This window comes from Saccostrea echinata, unplaced genomic scaffold (assembly GCF_033153115.1).
Source record: "Saccostrea echinata isolate AGI-Se365-2 ecotype Australia unplaced genomic scaffold, CSIRO_AGI_Sech_v1 ptg000012l, whole genome shotgun sequence".
Taxonomy (NCBI): Eukaryota; Metazoa; Mollusca; class Bivalvia; order Ostreida; family Ostreidae; genus Saccostrea; species Saccostrea echinata.
In genome coordinates this window covers 12,701,677-12,717,290 of record NW_026889761.1, presented here as the reverse complement: position 1 = coordinate 12,717,290, position 15,614 = coordinate 12,701,677, and the positions used below count along the sequence as shown (strand labels likewise).

Genomic DNA, 15,614 nt, shown 5'->3' with positions numbered 1-15,614 from the left:
TTATTTCTGAATGAGTCCAGTCATTATTTCACTACCTGCAAGGTATATACAGTGGCGCCTCGTTTATCCGGACGCCTCCGTTCCCCACGAAATCGTCCAGATAAATGAATCATCCGGATAAGTGAATCACTTCTAAAAAAAACCCCTCTCCACGCATGTAAATATTGGTATCAAATGTGAAGGCAAAGTAAAAAAAAAACTTTAATATTTTGGTTTATTGTTTTATTTTATAGTTTTAAAAGAAGTAATTAATAAAAGAAAAAATATATTTAAATGTAATTTATACAATGAAAAATGGATAGGCAATTTTATGCTGAGACTTTCTATTTTAAAACAAGGAATTTTATTTGCTCTTTGGCATGTGACTTCATGGGCTGAGCAATTTTTTATCTACTGTTGTTTTATTTCGCCATATTTTATAATTATTGAAGTTCATATGATATGACAGAGCTGTTAAGCATCATCAATGAAAATAGTCAAATATAAACTAACCCCGTATATATTCTCTGTATATTCATTACACAGGGGTACTATAGTAACTGAACACTGCAAGCTATTTCAAACACGTGCAATCAGTGAAAGTGTTGTACACATTCAACGTAATCACAAGCAATCTTCATGATAATCAATATTTTTTTTTACAGATTCTAAGTTGATTTTCAATCATAAAAAAATACGTTGAAAAACATAATCAATTTCTATACGTAACGCCAGTTTTATATTTCTTTTCTAATTACGTACGTTTATAGATGGTAGTGCATTAAATAGAGACATTTCTTCAATTATGTACCTTTTGAATTCGAAACTGTCTTATGGGAAAAAAGCGTTTCAAAATTAATACATTTACATTTTTAGAAATGGAAAACCGAATTTTAAACTAACGCAATCAACATGATCAAGACCATTACGAAATCGCTCGTTATTTATTGTTTATTTTATTTACAACTCTCCAAAATTCTCATGAATTTACAAATGTATATACGGTTAGCAATATTATTTTCAACGAATTATTATTTAATTAATGCACAGTGTAAGCCAAATTCTTCGAGCTCCATAATAAACGTGATTTAATTGGGGTAAACACACGCTAATTATAGACACTATTGTTTGTAGGTCACAGTTAACCGCCTTCAAACTGACTGCATGGCCAATGTTTTTACAACAATTAACACTACTGCAAGATAAGTGTGAAAAAGTCGTTTTTTGAAAAATTACCGTCCGGATAAACGAGCCATTTTTCAATGAACTATTACATTTTGTAGAAGAAATCGACCGTCCGGATGCGGAATGCGAATTCCGGATTAATGAGACAAAATAACGTGGAAAAAATCGGTTCCCAAAAAATATCGTCCAGAAGGTGAAGCGTCCGGATAAATGGCGTCCAGATAAACGCGGCGCCACTGTACAATTAAAAATATGTTTTTGCAGTTTGACCATATGTAAATTTGGGCTGATATGGTTTTTTTTCCTTTTTGTAGATATAGTAACCATGTAAAATCAAGCAAAGTGTGTTACTGGCCACTGTGGTGTTATATAGCTTGGTCTCTCTCTCTCTGACTTTTTTCTTTCTTTTTAAAATGATGCAGACAATCAGGCATCAAGTATATCTAGCTTACTGATCAAGAGTCAAGGATTTAAACAAACTAACTACAGTAATTATCCTTGATTAAAACATTTACTTTTCTCTGAACATGCTGAAGTTATGCATCATTTTTTTTTTCCAAATCTTACTCCTAGCGTAAATAATCCCCTTCCTCATGTTCTTGACCAATCAAATGCACCATAGAAAATAATACCTTTATGTTGGTGAACCACATGTTGTTTTCATGAATTGTGTACATCAGTTCTGCGTGTCTGTACCCACAGTAAACCATTGTCACCAGGCAGGCTCCAAGATTTAGCCAGGAAGTCCAGGTTTCACCATCTTCCTGTTTCTTTGACATCTTCTCCTTGGTATTAACTGCTGAAGGAGTCATCCCTTTTTTTCCTGCAGATGGGGTAGATCTGGTGCCACCAGGTGGTGCTGTTTTAGAGAAATTTGAGCGAGGTTTCCTGTGTTTCACCTCTGACATGGTTTTCTTAGAGAAGAAAAAAATGCTTTAAAAAATAAAATTAAATTATCTCAACTATTGCAAACCCTGTGGGTTCTTCAGACAGTTATACAGAACAGTAAATAGTCTATGTAACTGAGTCTGAGGTTACTTAATCAAGCAAATAAACAGTTTTCAATAAATATCAGTGTTGCAAGATGAATCCAGTAGTATTTGGGGAAAAAGTCTTTTCTTTTTTTTTTAAACATGTTAAATAGACCTAGATTAATCAATCAGAATGTATTTTCATTCATAACAGTCTTTCAGCTATCAGCTGCTATGTTGTGGAACTCTTTACAAAACCATGCTAGGGAACTTTCCAAACTCAACCAGTTTAGAACATTTATTGACACATGGAGGGGGGAAAATTGCAAGTGTAGTTCCCAGAAACCACAGTGTGGGGGCAGCATAGCTGATGAGACAATATTTATTTATTTATTTATTTATTTTAGAGTCACAGTCTTCTATTTTTGCAGTTATTCATTTATTTTTGAAGTCTTTCATTTGCTTTACTGATACCACTTCCAGTCTATGCGAAAGTCTAAAATTTTTACAGGACATACGGTCTGGTAAAAATATATATTTTACCAGACCAAGCATTTACTTACCAGACCGACCTTTTTCTTTAAATTAATTCATACATCATTATGATTCAGAGATTGAAAAGGGAGGGGGTGTATTCTCACTGTTAAATTGAACCTTAAATAGATCCAGAGTTGAGATTATTAAAAAAAAAATGATTTTATTGAAATGAACAAACTTATTACTGTTTTTTTTTTTTGTTTAAAGGTAGTACATATGACAAATGCATACAATTTTTCTTTTTCTGGTTATTTGACACATACAAACGAAATATACAGTGTCAAAGATTTTTTTCTAAAACTTAAGAAAATGCACTTTAAAATATATTTATTTATTTCCTGAAGTAACTCATAATAGTTACTCTTGTTTAGTAATGAAAATAATCTACCCAACCGAATCTACGTATGAGCTATCTATAGATCTATATTCCATGACAGAGGAAATTCGAATTAGAAATAAACGATCATGACAGGGTTCCTCCAGAGTTGATATAGATTAAAATTAATCATGCATTACGGCTAAATGGATCGAATAAAGGATATGTGTGGAAAATAAGACCATATGAACATGTAAATTCAGATTTTTAGGCCTTATTTTTTCATCGGACATTTGGTCCTGTATCCTGAATTTTTTTACCGATCCGAACCAAATTTTACCGGTAAAAACCGACGGTCCGGTGACTTTCGCATAGACTGCACTTCATTTTATTCTATTTAGTTTTTCTAAGTTTCTTTTATATCTATATATTGAACTTTGTTATTTACTTAAATTTCCAATAATAAGGACCCTGGTGACTGAAACTTTTGGAGTAACATCCTATGATAGCAAAGGTGTAAGCTCTCCAGGATCATAGTTTCTTTAATTTTTTGCTTTTGATGTCTGCTTTTTCCTAATCTCACAACAATACATATCCTGTCTATGTAGATAGGGACTGACCCAATCACTAGACAGGATGTGTTTTGGGGAGAAACTTCAATTGTTTTTTTGTTTTTTATTTTGGTTAAACTGTATCTGCTTGAATTTTTAAGTTTCTAAGCTACCAATTTTATTTTTCTATTATCAATTAGTGCTTTTTAATCTGATTCTATGTGTTTAATGTAGTACTTGATCTAATTTGCTAGTCGGTTTAAGAGCTCTACAGAGCTCATGTTCATTGTTTAACTATGTAAAAAATGCCGACTTTAAATAAAAATTTACTTACTTACTTATCCCAGTGTTTTCTGTGCATTTCATTAAAACTGCAGAGAAATAATGTGCAATGCAACCAAAACTCAGATTAATGCATATATAGTGGATCGCTTTACCTGTTGACACCTGCCAGTCCTTGTTAACTTAAGAGAGGTGACCCTTTGGAGAAATCCTTTTCAAGTTTTGAGTTTCCAACCAGACGGATTCCACTCGGAATACAACACGTGGAAAAGTCAAGAGCATTCCGAACGACAATTCATTTTAAGGAATAAAATTTATACAAAACGAACACGTACTTCGATCCCGATGGTTAGTCTTTTTTAAATAAAAGAGTTACTTCGCTTTGTTTAATTGTACAATGAACTTCAAAAAAGATGGAATCCAGTATTTACCTCTGTTTGCCTCCGTCACTTTTTTTTTTATCATTAAATATGGAAATAATGAAAAAAACTAAGCATTCGATTTCATGATAGATTGTATTTGCTGACAAGGTCATTATTTCGACCATAGAACTTGCGAACTGGTTACTTCAAACGAAACTGTTAATATCCTTGTTTCATCAACTTATTTGTCAATAGCTTGCCTCGTGTTAGAAATTTTTCGTACATTAGAGCATGCTCTTGCGTATCGAATCAACTGAGAGATATACGCCCCATATGCAGGTGATAGGGTATATTGCTGCACAAGTAAGGGAAGTTGACGATAGAAAAAGTTGAAGTCATCACGTTTATCGTAAAGTTTTGTAGTTAGGTTACCATTAACATCTTTTTCTAGTAAAATATCCAAATATGAAACAGATGTGTCAGACTCTGTGGTATCTTTTATTTCAATTTCACTAGGATATCGAGTTGACATATGGACCTGGACCTCTATTAGCTTACATATGGACTTTCTGTATATAGTTAAAACATATGTTTTAATTTGTTTGTAACTTTTTAATTAAAAAAAAAACATGTTGGTATGTGCTTAAACAATCTGCCCACTACACAAGGGGGCGTTCATTGGCATTTTTCTTCAGTATTAATAAATTTGTGACGTCATGCTCTTAAAATAGCTATGCACTATGAAAAGAAGTGTAAATAAACCAAATTACCTTCTATTTCAATACACATTTCTAGGCATAATTGATGCTTGAAATACACCTTAATGCATATCATTGTAAACTTTAGAATTAAACTTTCATTCATACCCAGAATGTATCACAAACATGTCAATTGTTTTTACTGTTGTCAATAAAAGTAAGGTATGTGAATTTCCTACGCGCAATACATTTCAGCCTGTTGACATTCACTTTTTAATTGTGGACCGGATCTATATGAATGGAAGTAACTATTATTAATTGATAATACGTCTTCGATATTTTAAATGCTGAAGACCACAGCAGGTGTCTTCTTATTCTCATGTATAAGTTTTTGAATAATTCTGCTTCATTTTAATATACAAAAATGTAGGTCTGCTAATAATGTAGAGCAATTGGTACCCATGGGAATTCCGACAGATTGATAGAAGACCTGATCTCCAAAAACTACATTGATATTGTGGAACAAAGGTCTGGACTGTGGGGCAATGATGAGGACTGTGGAGATGTGGGATAATGATGTGGACCGTGGGATAATGGTCTCGACTGTGGGACAATGATGTGGACTTTGGGACAATGATATGGACTAAGAGACAATAGTCTGGAATGTGGTGCAATGATGTGGACTGTGGGACAATGATGTGGATTATGGGACAATGCTCTAGACTGTGGAGCGATGGTTTGGACTGTAGTGTGTGGCAATGATGTGGAGATTGGGACTATGATGTTGAGATTGGGACAACGATGTGGACTGAGAGACAATGATGTGGACTGTGGGACAATGATGTGGACTGTGGGACAATGATATGGACTGTGGGACAATGATGTGGACTGTGGGACAATGGTCTGGACTGTGGGACAATGATGTGGACTGTTGGATAATGACTCTGGAACAATGATGTGGACTGTGGGACAAGGATGTAGACTATGGGATAATGGTCTGGACTGTAGGACGATGGTCAGGACTGAGAAACAATGGTCTAGACTGTGTGGCAATGATGTGGAGATTGGAACAATGATGTTGAGATTAAGACAATGATGTGGACTGTGGGACAATGATGTTTATTTTAAAAAGTAGGTCAAAGATCAATTTCATATGTAGCCAGGTCCCAAATTTGGTATTTTACAAGAGCCATTGTACCAAGCAGTACACGAACAAAAATCAAATCCCTACCTCTTACAGTTCTCAATAAATAAGGTGTGACAGATAAAGTTAGACACACAGACGGGGGAAAAGTGATACATAAGTGCCGCTCTGCTCTGCAGGCGATACAAAAGAGGTATGTACATGTAGATTAATTTGACCGATTACGAATACATGTTTGTTTCCAGGTAATTAAGAGCTCAAGATTTTTTCATGTGTATTCATAGCCTTCGTTTCATCCCATCTATATCTCATGGGGTCATGATTTGAACATTCTTGAATTTACAATTAACGGGAAAATATATAAAGTTTTTGTCTTTTTTGCCGGGGAAGACTTTTAAAGTACTCAACTAATAAGCGCTGTTTTAACATTAGTCATATTTTCATGTCCAAAAAAATTACTTCTGGATATCAAAAAATAATACTTGATATCAAAAATTTAACTCTTGATATTAATTTCCGATTTAAAGAATTCTTTTGATTTTCTGATATTAAAAAATGATTTTTGATATCAACAAATCAGATGTCTGTATCAGAAATTACTGAAGATTTTCTTTTATCAAAAAATCGAAGGTTTCTTGGTATAAACGTTATCTAACGATATAAGATAATCGATTTTTAATTTACGAATAATATACACTAAATGATAGATATTAAAACTTTTATGGATTAATATATATATGTATAGATTAATTTGAGGAGGTAAATGAATTTAATATGCACAATTTCATATACTCATTTACATTTGCAACCTCGAACTTTTTTTTTTTGAAGAGTAACAGCTGAAATTGATATTAAATCTGGACATTTTCAATGAAAGGCCGGTTGCCCCTCCTCACACGTTTTGTTGCCGTACTGTCAAACTTTTTTACGTATTCAAAATTTTTGTTGTTGAAAAGAGAAATTAGAACCTACCCCCCCCCAACCCACCACCACCACCACCCTCAACCACCACTACCCCCATGAAATATAAGTTTGTTGAGTTTTGCTTTTTTATTCCTTGATTAAGTTTTTGTCAGGTATATTGTCAATTATTTTTTTTCTGATTGGCCCCTCCATTTTGACAAAGAAGATGATACGTGCCTGCAATGCTGATAAGTAACTAAAGTCTTCGATGCCAGAGTAAGTCTTGAAGCCTTTTTTTTACTTTCAAGGGGAGAGATTCGTAACCCCTTGAGGAAATGTAGATTTCATCCATTTATTGTAGAATCTATACATTTCATATTTCTTCTATTCAGCAAGGTTTCCTTTTGAATAACTTATTAGCATATGCATTCCTTAAAAATATACATCCATCTCTTAATTGTACAAAATTTAAAAATAAACAACGAAATTGCATTGGTAAACACGTTTACTTGTGAAGTATGGGACGAAGAAATAATTTTTTAGTAACCTTAACAACAATATTTGTTAGATTTCTTATATCAAAATCCTGACCCTTTTTCTTAAAAAAAAAACAGCTGATATCACAAAAAAATTCTTTGATATCAGAAATTTGAATTAATTTATCACAAAATCTTGTTTATTTTCTGATATAAAAAAAATCTTTTTTCTGATAAAAGAATAATTATTTTTTAACTCAAATATAAGATATCAGATTATATCAGATTGTCTGATTTATATATATCCCCTTGAAAAACATTTTTAGCTCTACTGGTCAGAGACCAGAAGAGCATATGCGATAGTAAGGTGTTCGTCGTCCGTTCGTCCCTCTGTCTGTCCCTCTGTCTGTCCTTCCGTCTGTAAACAATTTTTTCAAAACGCTACTCCTCCTACAGTTTTAGTCTGATTTCAATATAACTTGGCACATAAGTAGACTACACTAAGATACATAATTCTGTGTATCGATTTTCTGATTTCAATGAACTTTGTTGCTATGGTTACTAAAATATAAATTTATGTGAAATTCTCTCAAAACCCTACTCCTCCTACGGTTTTGGTCTGATTTCAGTATAACTTGGCACACAAGTAATTGACACTATGATACATAATTCTTTTTATCGGTTTTTGATTTAAATGAACGGTGTTGCCATGGTTACTAAAAATAGAAATTTAATGAAATACTTTCAAAATGTTACGCCTCCTACAGTTTTGATCTGATAACTTGGCATACAAGTAGACTACACTAAGATACATATTTGTCTATTTTTTGATTTTGTTGAATGATGTTGCCATGGTTACTAAAATCGAAATTTCTGTAAAATTCTTTTAAAAGGCTACTCCTCCTACAGTTTTGATGATTGCAATAAATCTTGCCACAAAAAGAGACTAAACCAAGGATCATTAATCTTTTTATTGCTGTTGCAAAGTTTCAAGTCCAAGTGCTACTTTTATCTTCCTTTGTTATAAGTACAAACCAGTAGAGCTAGTCTCATCAGAGACTTTTGGTTACTAATTAATTGGAATTAATCCTTTAGTGTACCTAATGATGCGTTTTTTCAAGTATAGTTGAAATTGATCCAGTGGGTGAGAAGAAATTGCTAAAAATGGATTAAAGACAGACATTCCAAGTGGATGGAAGCAGTCCTTTGGCTCGAGAGGAATTATACTGCGATTGAAAAAAATATGTATACATACATTACGTATTAGTAATTTTCAACTTAGAAAAAAAAAAACAAAACAAAAGCATGAAATTCAGTTTGTGTCGGTCCTATCGCATCGATTATCAGAATTAGTAGATCAAAATAAGTTTGTGTGGGAAGAAGCGGGGACCAACTTTTTAATTAAACAAGAGGCCCAAGGGCCTTAACAGTCACCTGAGTATATGCAACAATTTCGAGGATCCATAGAGTATGAAATAAACTGAAAGGTGAAGCTTTGTTACCCAAAAGAAAGACAAACAGCTAGGATGATCAGGATCAACGAAATAATTAGTCTAGTATTTCTTAAAGTTACATAATGAGTCAAAATCATGTGTTTCTTTTAAGATTATTGTATCATAAAACAAAAAAATTATGTGAAATATGAATATAGCGAAGTTTTGACAACTCAACTGCACTGTAAAGCCAGAAAAGAACTGCAAAATGTAAGTGCCGGAAAAACAAAGGTTGTGTCTATCGCGTAGTTGTTATCGTCAATGTCAACAATGTCAAGGTCACGCGTCCTTTATTTTTAGCGTGAAACTTGGAAACAACACTGAATCGGAGCAAGCAAATGTGAGGAATAAGTTCTGGTCATCTTTTTTGAAAATTGTATCAAAATTCTCATCCGACATTTATATCTATAAAATTAACACCCTGCTAAATACTTCAACTTTTCTGCGCATGCGTACAATAAGGAGGAAGAAGTGAAGCAATATTTTTGAATATTTTGGAATATTTTCAAAGAATTATGTTTTTAACTATATAATCAATAGAGCCCCCCTCCCCCCTTTCACCAGAATCCCTGACCCCCGGGTCATGAATTTTACAATTTTGGAAGAGACATCCTTGCGTATCATAACAATGTACGTAGTTTGTTTAAATAATACCCAGGGGCAGAGAAGAAGATTTTCAAAGAAATAATGCACTTTCACTAAATGATCTATATAGCCCCGCCCTAACACCAGAACCCCTGACCCTGGGGCCATGAATTTCACAATTCTGAAAAAGGCATCCTTGTTTATCATATATCGTTACTTATAGTTAGTTTAAATAATACCCAGGAGCAGAGAAGAATTTGAAGATTTTTAAAGTCATATATGGTGTATTTTTTGATAAGTTCAGATAACCAAAATTAGAAAGATCTTTCTATTTGTTTTATTACTTTATATAATGATAGGACTTTCCTGTAAATTACACAATTTAAATCAATCGCGTTTCAAGGATATTAAAAATTTAAACCAATAACCCATTTATTTACCGACTCGATCCATGCACATTTAAATGAGACAAAGTTTGAAGTCAATTCAATTATAGAAACGTGAGGTTATTCAAGTTCAAAATCGGTGAAATTTTTAATTTAATTTGAACGTAAATAACATATATCATAGGTATATCTACACTTATTCTCGTATTATTATTTTTTAGCTCAGATACGCCATATATACATGTACATGTAGCTATTAAAATTAATGCATTTTCACTACATAATCAATACAGCCCCGCCCTAACATCAGAACCCCTGATCCAGGGGCCACGAAATTCAAATTTTGGAAGAGCCATCTTTGTTCATCCTAACTATGTATTTAGTTTGAATACCCAGGAGCAGAGAAGGAGATTTTCAAAGAAATAATGCACTTTCACTATATGATCTATATAGCCCCGCCCTAGCACCAGAACCCCTGACCCTTAGGCTAGTTCGCTACTAGTCAAATTTCTCAACTGGCGGTATCTTATCACAATTCACTGCATGGGCATAAGCATAAAATTGTCAAAATGTTAACTTTGTTTTCTTTATTTCATTGCATTGAGTAGTGCAAAAGTCAAGTTTAGGACATTTATCTCTATTTGACAAAGCAGGCCAAAACACAGTTCAAGATATTTAATTAAAATAGTTAGGATTCTCTATGTGACTTTCATCATTTATTTGAATTAAATGTAAGCAATTCGTGATATATGTAATAACATTTTTTTATACTAAACATGTTCATGAAGTAAAAAATATGGCATTTTTAAAGCTTCTAGTGATCATAATTTTATTTCTGATTGAAACATGTATTTTTGGCAAACAACATCACTAGGGGATTGCTTAATCTTAGATTATCTTTACTTTTTTATCATGATATATGTAAACTGCTCCAATATTGATACATCTTATTATCTTAAAAAATGATTTAATTTTTTTTTCATTTTCGCAAATATATTATACATTGATATAAAAAAAATAAAATTTAAAATGCTGCTTAAATCAGAAACACAAATGATAATCAAACGTCTACCTTTCCCACAGCAAAAGAATTTTGTCTTTCGTCAACTGACCACAAGTAATAAAAATATTTAAAGCGGAGAGTTGAACCCACACAATCCGATGGTCATATATTTGTACATGCAAATTATTTCTCTTACAAAAGACTTTAAAGTTGCCGATTTCTTGTGAAGAAAATGGAATTTAAAGTTTTGACTGTTGAACATATGTGTAAAACTTGAATGAAAATCAAACATCTATATATATAGCGGTGGCGGAAGATAAAACGCACCAGAACTTTAGAGGGCTACTACCATGGGGTAATACATGTACACGGGTGTCAATATATAGAGATTGGTCATTGTATCTTGTTAACGGAAGTAAATATAGAGTCTTCTCGTCCAAACAACATAATCCCGAAATTTAAACAGAGGAATTATTTATTCAGCCCTGTCCTGACTTGAGATTTTGTAATTTCATTTAACAAGTTTTTGGTTAAATTTCTATTGAGACAGTCGCCTCACTATACGTGTAGCTTGACTGTAAGCTACGCCTATGTTTATGAAATGCATCTACTGCTGTGCACTTACTTGTAAATAATTTTCTTCTTTGTTCGAAATTTGCGTTGTCAAATTGTACCATTTTTTTTTTACATTCTCTGAAAACAAGGAGAAGTAAAGAATTATGTTTGTTATTAAGAAATGCCAAAGATTGTCGGTTCCTATTCATCATAGTAATTTTAATTCATCTGATTTCCTTTTGGAAATTAAAGCAGAAATATTTAACAATTTTTTGAAGGTTTTGTTTTTATGAACATTTTCGTGTCGTATCAGCAGATGTATCATTGATGTTGATCATACTTGTCGAGGTAATTCGAAATCGGTGTGTTCAGTTTCTCACTACTACTCGTAGTCCGAACAGCCTGATTATCAAACAGTGTCTCGTCAAAACTGTAGACCACCTACGATTTACTACGAATGATATCCGACCTTCCACGATAAATTAGTCATGGCGATTTCATTTTGTAGGCTTATTATGTCACTTTTTCCTTTAAACTGTTTAGGAAAAACCATTGACGCAGTAAATTAGTTTTTAAAAAGATACAAAACGTAAACTTTATGAGAGTCTAGAAAATGATATGATAAATTCCTTTTTGGGGTATAAAACGATTTCTGAAGAAGAAAACCCTTAAATGATTACTTTCTATAGAATATGCGAAACAGAAAGCATTCAAGTTTACATTTTATTTTTGAACTTTTTTATGTAAATAATGGAAAAAAAGTTTCAAAAAAAAAAACTGACAAAATTTCAAAGTATTACATTCTTTAGTGGTGTGCGCGTGCTTACTTTCGACCAAATATATATATGAATAATCGCTCAGAATTCAATGAATTAAAGCATTAATATTTGTTTGCTTTTTCACGGAGAATGATTTTTTTTCTGCATTAATATTAAAGTATTCAAAATGTACTCATTCTTGTTTAATGATGCACCCATAAACTTTTGTAACAAAAATGACCCCCCTGACTTCAAACGCCATATTATCGCAATAACAGGCTCACAGAACGAGTAAAAGAGAGAAAAAGTTTTAACTGTAAAAGTTTAATGATCTTAAAATCAGTTCAAAACAAATTTTCGCTGCCGATGTTTACCTATGCCGGCATTTTTGTCAATATTGACCTGCCGAGTAGAATTCGGAAATTTTCGGCGCCGCTTTTGAAGTTTGGCGTTACTCAACCCCCTATAAGATTCCTAACAAAGTTTTTATTTAATTGACTCCTTGATTAAAGAATTATTGGATTTGAGACCACTTGAGATGGAATTAATAAACTCTAAGCATTTATTCGGTTACAGAAATCTGGACAAGAGGCCCTTTGACGAGTTCTTGTTAGGTTTGCCCAAAACTCTATTATAGGTATTTGAGATCACCTTGTCCACGGGTACTTCAACTGACTCTTTATGTATCTTTAAAAAAAAGAGGGGGGGGGGGACAGAACACTGTTTGGGGAACAACATTTTCATTTTTCATTTTTTTTTTATTAAGTTCCTACTAGGCCCATCTTCTTACTTTCAATATCTATTCTGTTTTTAGTTAAGTGCTTTTTTTAAGTTCAATATTTAACATTTCCAAGTGGATGAATTCGCTTCGTCTCGCTTCTTGTTAATTCTTACATGTACATCGCAGGTTCGAATTCAACTGAGACCTTGTAAACCAAAGCCCTTATCCAGAATCCATGCATTTGCGGTTAGGCAGAAGAGTCCATATGTAAACATTTTGCAGAAGGCTCGGTTTAAAGAATGGCTAATTGGTTTTTTTCTATGTCTGTCTAAATATACTGATTATAATAAAAATCGAAAATTGCTGAAATCAGCAGTTTAAAAAAAATCATTTTTCATTTTTTTTAAAAAGGCTGCTAATTTCAGATACTTTCGACTTTATTATAATCAGTACATTTAGACAGACATAGAAAAACACACACAATACACAAAATACACTTTTACAAGGATACCCACTTCCGCTCCAACACGGGGTTGAAAGTGGGGAGAAAGTGGGTATCCTTGTAAAAGTAAATTTATTTGTGCTTTCTATATTATTATTAATTTCTTCACATAGGGCAGTTATGTTAGTTTAAGAGTTGTTGTAAAATGTGCTTTATAAATAAAATTTATTCATTACATTGTGTATCGGTAACGATCCTCTAATAAAACTAATGTTCAAATAACTGTATCTCTCTTCCATTCTCAATGACCGTGTATTGTAGGACAGCGCTGCGAGAATTCCATCGTCATCGAAAGCAAGTTTTTGACTTGCCTAGATGGCCGAGCGGTCTAGGACGCTGGTCATGTACTGTTAGGTGACAGATTCATTAGGTCGAGAGTTCAACCCCGGGTTGGGGCGGAAGTGGGTATCCTTGTAAAAGTGAATTTCTTTGTGCTTTCTACATATATATATAATATATATATATATATATATATATATATATATATATATATATATATATATATCAAATTTACAAACAAAATAAGATACGTTTTAATATGAAATGATAAGTATCTTAATTCATAAACAGAAAGACGCCTCCCCAGTTAGACTTCTTACTGGGGACCCTAGGGATCATTAAGTACAGGAATAACTCCAAAGGACCACACAAGAGACTGTGTATTTTAACTAAAAATGTAAACATCATAAAATTATAAGTTTCTTTGCAAGTATATCATTACATCACCTCGGCGATATTCAGTCTTAAGACGGGGTGGGTCGTCCCCTCTCGTCTTTCTGAATTCCTCGTGAGGCTCCGAAGCGACTTGAAAGTGTTAAAAAAGACAAGACCATTATTTACTTCTTACGCCACCATCTTGATACATAAAAAGAAGTTATTCATTACCCACGAAGCGAAACAAAGGCGCCTCCATATGACTTCATTTCATATCAATATTTCGTTTGTTCAGGGTAAATAAAACTTGACTAGGGTCTGAAGCAAGGTGTCGGGACAGATTTCTGTAGGACAGCCAGATTGACGACGGAACAATAAGAGTAGAACAACCCCCCGAAAGCAGTAAAAACGTTAATGTTTGTCATAAGATCCCGCTATAGAAAAAGATCATGTCTGCAAATTTAATTATGGCGAAGTTACACAGTTTCAGCCATTGATATAATCTATTTGCGTTACTCTTCTACGGGGACTGAATGTTTTGAATTGCAAGATCAAATGTAGCAGCGTATTGACTAGGTGCTTGATTAGATATACGATAAACAGACTATGTCAACAGAAAAGAACCAATTACCCCAGGCGACTTCGAGAGAGGGGCTTCCTCATTAGGTACTGGAACAAGAGAGTCCATACAAAGCAAGTGTTCCAAAAGTAAGAGCACTCTTACTGAGACTTGGCATTGATGTCACCTGCAAATGCCGAAGTGCATTTTTTTTTTTTTTTTTTTTTTTTTTTTTTTTTTTTGCAGTTTTTTGAATCCCCCATCAACGTGGTTTTCTTGGCAAGCGTGCATATTGTGGATTAATTTTTGCTCTGAACCGAAATCAAATTATTTTTCACATCAATTTATTCAACACTGTAAGAAATAATAAAGGAATATTTAACCTTGAAACACCCAAGTGTGGGCCTTCAAAAACCAACATTAACATTATTAAACTGTGTACAAAATCTAAGTACACCGAAAAATCGAAAAGATTCTGAATAACGTTAACAGAGTAACCATTCCGATCTTCTACAACCCTCTGCCCTCCCTTTTCTCTGCACTTTCTCTCTTTTCCTTTTAATCCTTGCACTTTAAATTTAAGTACATTTTGTTGGTTTGTACATAACGGGTACCTATTGTTCATTTTGTTTGTGTTAGAGAGGACAATCTAAGTTGGAAAAACTTAAAATTGTGTCCAATCCAATTGATTATGCATCCATAAAATGTTTAAATCAATCCATTCTAGATGAAGTCTCTTCCTAAAAGACATTTGTCAACTCTCTCCATATCATGGCTATGTAAGGCGAAGACATATTCTATACTCGGGTTTGCATATGCAGTATAGTAAAAATTTCAGAAGCATATTACCATTTAACATTATATGTTCAGTAATGAATATCATTGGTTGTTTGAACGTGCACGTGTTAGGTCTATTACATTTTGTACGTGTAAGATCTACAAGGCCGTAACTACCATTGAGGCAAGTGAGGCAAATGCCTCACTAAAAATTAAG

General features: G+C 33.2%; 1 protein-coding gene across 1 annotated transcript in view; it reads right to left on the bottom strand.

Moving 5' to 3' along the window:
• The window catches only part of LOC133185380 (probable C-mannosyltransferase DPY19L3), a 40,614-nt gene extending 36,538 nt beyond the window's left edge, over nucleotides 1–4,076 (bottom strand). The window contains exons 1-2 of the mRNA XM_061320543.1: nucleotides 3,977–4,076; nucleotides 1,797–2,078 (exon numbers count right to left, since the gene is read on the bottom strand). Of these exons, the coding sequence (XP_061176527.1) occupies nucleotides 1,797–2,072 (276 nt within the window). The 5' untranslated portion in view covers nucleotides 2,073–2,078; nucleotides 3,977–4,076. The remainder of the gene's footprint in view (nucleotides 1–1,796; nucleotides 2,079–3,976) is intronic.
• Between the last annotated feature and the right edge of the window lie 11,538 nt (nucleotides 4,077–15,614).